The sequence below is a fragment of the Nanorana parkeri genome, unplaced genomic scaffold, assembly GCF_000935625.1.
Source record: "Nanorana parkeri isolate BGI_ZX_2015 unplaced genomic scaffold, ASM93562v1 scaffold1380, whole genome shotgun sequence".
Classification (NCBI taxonomy): domain Eukaryota; kingdom Metazoa; phylum Chordata; class Amphibia; order Anura; family Dicroglossidae; genus Nanorana; species Nanorana parkeri.
Genome location: NW_017307648.1, coordinates 207,030 through 211,698, shown reverse-complemented (window position 1 = coordinate 211,698; position 4,669 = coordinate 207,030). Strand labels below are relative to the sequence as shown.

Here is a 4,669-nt window from a genome sequence, read left to right as displayed (position 1 = left end):
ACGGCGGCCGCGGAGAGCCAAGCTTCATGAGTCATGGCGGCGCACCTGAAGAAACGCGTTTATGAAGAATTCACCAAAGTGGTGCAAGTGAGTGAATGTGTGCAGCAGGGAGACGAGGGGTGGAGGGGGCTCTTATATGGCCTGCGCTGAATGTCTCATTGGAGCCGTGCGTATCGTCCTTTCCAGGCAGGCGGTACTGTAAGCCGGTCGCCTTGTCAGGAAACACCGGGGATCTGGTTGAGGCCTACTGGTGCACAGTGGTTATTGGTGGAGGAAGGTGGCACTACAAGTCCCTGAATACCGAAGCCAATGTAATTAGAGGCTTTCTATTGTTGTCACTAGTAAGTCTGCCCCCTTCTCCACCTAAAAGTGACACTTTAGATATAGATGGCTAGTTGGGGGAGTGGGGGTACAACTTGTTTCCTTACACTTCCATGGGACTTCATCTGTGAGATATTTTCCACCATAGTTCATGCCCAGTTGGGAGTCTCACTCCTCACGTTCCATTCTCCATAGCTTCCATGGCTGATTTGCCTTTATGGTGCTTGATTAGTGACCCAGTCCCTAGTTAGTCCTCCCCCACCCAGAGGAGCCCTGAACACGATCCCTGTGTAAGCTCTGTGAGCTTACACAAGGTGAATGGGCGCCTCCCTTTCCCCCATGTGACAGTGTTTGGATTTGGTGATTGGCCGCTCAGGCCTGAGCACTGCATTCTGGGACAGGAAGGGGAGGAGGTCACATGATACCAATATCTGGCAGCAAAGGTATCTCCCACAGAGAGTGGTGACAGACAAGGATTGTTCCCTCCCGTCTCTGTTCCTCCAGTGCTCATTGGAGGGACGGACGGACAGGGCAGGGGGCGGGCACAGATGGCTCTGGCTCTAGAGAGGCAGAGTCAGCTGTCAATCAGGCAGCGGGGTGGATCCGGACAATATTGTTGGGAACCTTCCCAGCTTGATCTCGGCTCTGTTAGTGCCCGCTTTATGCTGAGTTTGGGTCTCCGGAATACATTAGTTAATATCCTCCTCTGGCCCTAAAGAGGTCTAAAGCCAACAAAAGGTTTGGCCATAGTTCTCCTTTTATTAGCAGATCAAAGGAGTGACCTGTGATCTGCATACGATGTTCCTAAACGTGACCTCACAAGTCTCCCTGCAGCTGCTCTTTGCTGGCTTACCATGCCTTGTTCTGCACTGTGTCTCTGTGTGGAGGCGGCCATCTTGGTAGAGGCAGGGATTTGCTTCCTCAGAACTGTCCCCGTGATGATTGATGGAGGGATAACCACCGAGTTAATGAAGCAGGGAGATCCTTGCACGGCAGGTCTGCAGGTACAGCTTCCTCTCCAGCAAGGAGAACGGTGAGCAGCACAGTAGTGACATCGCCAAATCTCCTGACACTAGCTAAGGCAACAGTGCCTTAGATCTCATACAGCTATGAGGCTGTAGGTACAGGAGTGCCTAGGCAGCCCCACATACCAGGACACGCACTGTTAATTTTCAGGAGGAATCCCAGACAACAGACTTTGAAGGGAACTTATCAAAACTGGAGCAGACAGAATCTGGAGCACATGTGCATGACAACCAATCAGCTTCTCTCTCTCGTTTTAAAATCCTAAGTGAACAAACTGAAGAGAGAAGCTGATTGGTTGTCATGCACAGCTGCTCCAGATGTTGTCTGCTCCAGTTCTGATAAATTCCCCCCTTTGCGTTCAGGTCCACTTTAAGTTGTACTTTCCTCTTTAATAAAGTGGAAGAAGGAGGAGGTGCAGATAGACGTTACAATCTCTCCTCGTCCAATTACAGTATGCCTTACATTTATGAAAACAATTTGGGATGCAACGATACTGTTTTTTTGGTATCGAGTACTGACAATTTTTTTTTCCGGTATTCTCCGATACCAGAAGTCCCATTAAAAGAGAACTATGGGGTAAGTGTTTTTCCTCATAGTTCTCTTTAGGGTCACAGCAGGACATATACTAACCTCCTCCCGTGACCCAAAGCTCAGTATACGGCGGGCTATTGCTTGCTATATACTGAGAGCGCCGCAGCCGGGACAGATCCCAACCTTACTGTCTGGATCCACCCAGCTGGCTGATTGACAGCGGGCTCTGCCTATTTGAGGCAGAGCCAGTTGTGCCCGCCCCCTCCCCCGTCCGTTCCGCCAGTCAGCGCTGAAGGATCGGAGGGGGAATCCCTGTGGGGAACGGAGACTGACAGTCACGGCTCTCTGCAGTGACAGGATCGAGAAGTGAGCGAGCGACGGTATGTGTTCGCTCACTTCCCGATCTATTGAGCCGACGTGTGACAGTTTCATTGTCACAGGTCGGCTCTAAATATGAGGATGAGTGAAAATCACTCACCTCATAGTTCTCCTTTAAGGAAGCCGAGCAGCGTGTAATGGCTCGCCGCCCGTCTTCCTGATTAGCCGGGGAGCCGTCTCCATCTTCCCTCGTCACCAGGTGACGAGAAAGCATGGAGACGGCTTTCTGGCCAATCAGGAAGCCAGGGGGCGGATAATGACTTACCGCAAGACTTCCTGACTAGCCGGGTGGCGAGTCATTACCCACCCGCTGGCTTCCTGATTGGCCAGAAAGCCAGCTTCATGCTCCCTGGTGATGAGGCCAATCAGAAAGCCGGGTAGCGTGTATTGACTTACTGCCCGGCTTCCTGATACGGGACGTTCGTGTATCGGGAGCATTTTACACAACATAACAACTGCCACACATTATTATTTATTACACGTACTTTTATAGCGCCAACACTTTACTCAGCACTTTGCATACTTCACATTCCCTTCAGTCCCTACCCTCAAGGAGCTTACAATCTAAGGTCCCTATCTCACAAGCACACGGGGCCAATTTAGATTAACCTTCCAGCATGTCTTTGGAGTGGGTGAGGAAGCCCACGCAAGCACACAGAGAACATGCAAACCCCTTGCCGATAGTGTCCTGACTGGGATTTGAACCGGGGACCCCCAGTGCTGCAAGAAAAGCCACTGTGCTTCAATATTCAATAAGTTTTTGTCCGGAGTTCAGCTTCAACGCTCTATAATGTAAGAGTTTATTAAAAGACATAACCAGACGCCGTTCTTATCGCCTTTTCGCACAGCTGCAGCCTCTTGAGGACCTCTCGGCAAAGAAGCTCCGGCTGACCAAACCCAGCAAGTCTGCCGCGCTGCACCTTGACCTGTGTAAGGCCACCTCGCCGGCTGACGCCCTGCAGTACCTCCTGCAATTTGCACGCAAACCCGTGGAGGCGGAGAGCGTGGAAGGAGTGGTGCGGATCCTGCTGGAGCATTACTATAAGGTAAGGGGGGATCCGTAGAAAGAGCTTTCCTTTTTCTTTTCCCAGGCACAGCTAAATCTCTGCGGTTTGCTTTGTAGGAGAACGAAACGGCCGTGCGGCTGAAGATTGCGTCGCTGCTGGGCTTGTTATCCAGGACCGCGGGATTTTGTCCAGACTCCATCGTGGATGATGTGATCAGTTCTCTCCAGAATGAAAGTAAGAGAAAGCCCAGCACTGCTCATTCCTTTATTACACATCAGGGCTGTCAGGTAGGGAAGACGTTCAAGGAATTCTCCATCCTTGCTCCTGTTTTTCATAGTCCTTCAGAATGAACCTATGATTCCAGCCATTAGCAAAGATCCCCCAGACCTGGCGCAGACCCTACTTTATTCAGAACTCAAAACATGTTTTGGGTGGAATTCTGCCATCAAACAAACTTTCTCACAAGCTAGAGCAATTGGGGTGTGCGTCCATAAGGCACTTTATACCCGAGAAGCTCTAATGGGACTGTAGATCACCTCTAAAGTGCAGCTTACAATGAACAGACAACATATAATAATATGTTTATTAAATATATGCATGTAATAAGCTCTTACACCCGTACAGAGGAGAGCAATATATATGGTGATCAGGTCAATCAGGGGGGCAGTACCTTTTCAAGAGCAATATGGTAATTAATCGCTGGCCAGAATGAGCGAAGCGCACTTTCACTATGGATTCCTCACAGGCGGAGTGCATTTGGTATCACTCCGCCTGTGACAGGAGCCGGCGCTATAGAGGAGGCATCGGCTTATGCGGCTCTGCTCCCTCCGCTGCCGCCTCGCTTCCTCTAGCGCTGGCTTCGTTGGCACCGCTGATTCTCTCCCGCGGCTCTTCAAGTTCCCCCTTATACCACCACCGGCCCTGGGAATGGTCACAACTAGGTCTTATTTTCGGGGTAGGTCTTATATTTTAGCAATTCCCATAAATAGTACTAGGTCTTATTTTCAGGGAAACAGGGTATTAACGCATTATAATTTTTTTGGGGGGGAGGGAACAAGACCATGTATTTTTTTTTACAGGTATTTATATAGCGCCAACACGTTGCACACCGCACATTCCCATCAGCCTCCGCCCTAAAGGAGCTTGCAATTCAAGGTCCCTATCTCACATGCACACATACAGGGCCAATTTAGACAGGAGACAATTAACCTTCCAGCATGTCTTTGGAGTGTGGGAGGAAGCCCATGCAAGCACACAGAGAACATGCAAACCCCTTGCCGATAGTGTCCTGACCAGGATTTGAACCGGGGACCCCAGTGCTGCAAGGTCTTATTTTCGGGGTAGGTCTTATTTTCAGGGAAACAGGGTATTAACACATTATAATTTTTTTTTTTGGGGGGGGGGGG

At 50.1% G+C, this 4,669-nt stretch overlaps 1 protein-coding gene across 1 annotated transcript in view; it reads left to right on the top strand.

Moving 5' to 3' along the window:
- Window positions 1–4,669, top strand: part of INTS4 (integrator complex subunit 4) — a 60,977-nt gene continuing 56,308 nt past the window's right edge. The window contains 3 exon segments of the mRNA XM_018569689.1: window positions 1–87; window positions 3,111–3,302; window positions 3,380–3,497. Of these exon segments, the coding sequence (XP_018425191.1) occupies window positions 34–87; window positions 3,111–3,302; window positions 3,380–3,497 (364 nt within the window). The 5' untranslated portion in view covers window positions 1–33.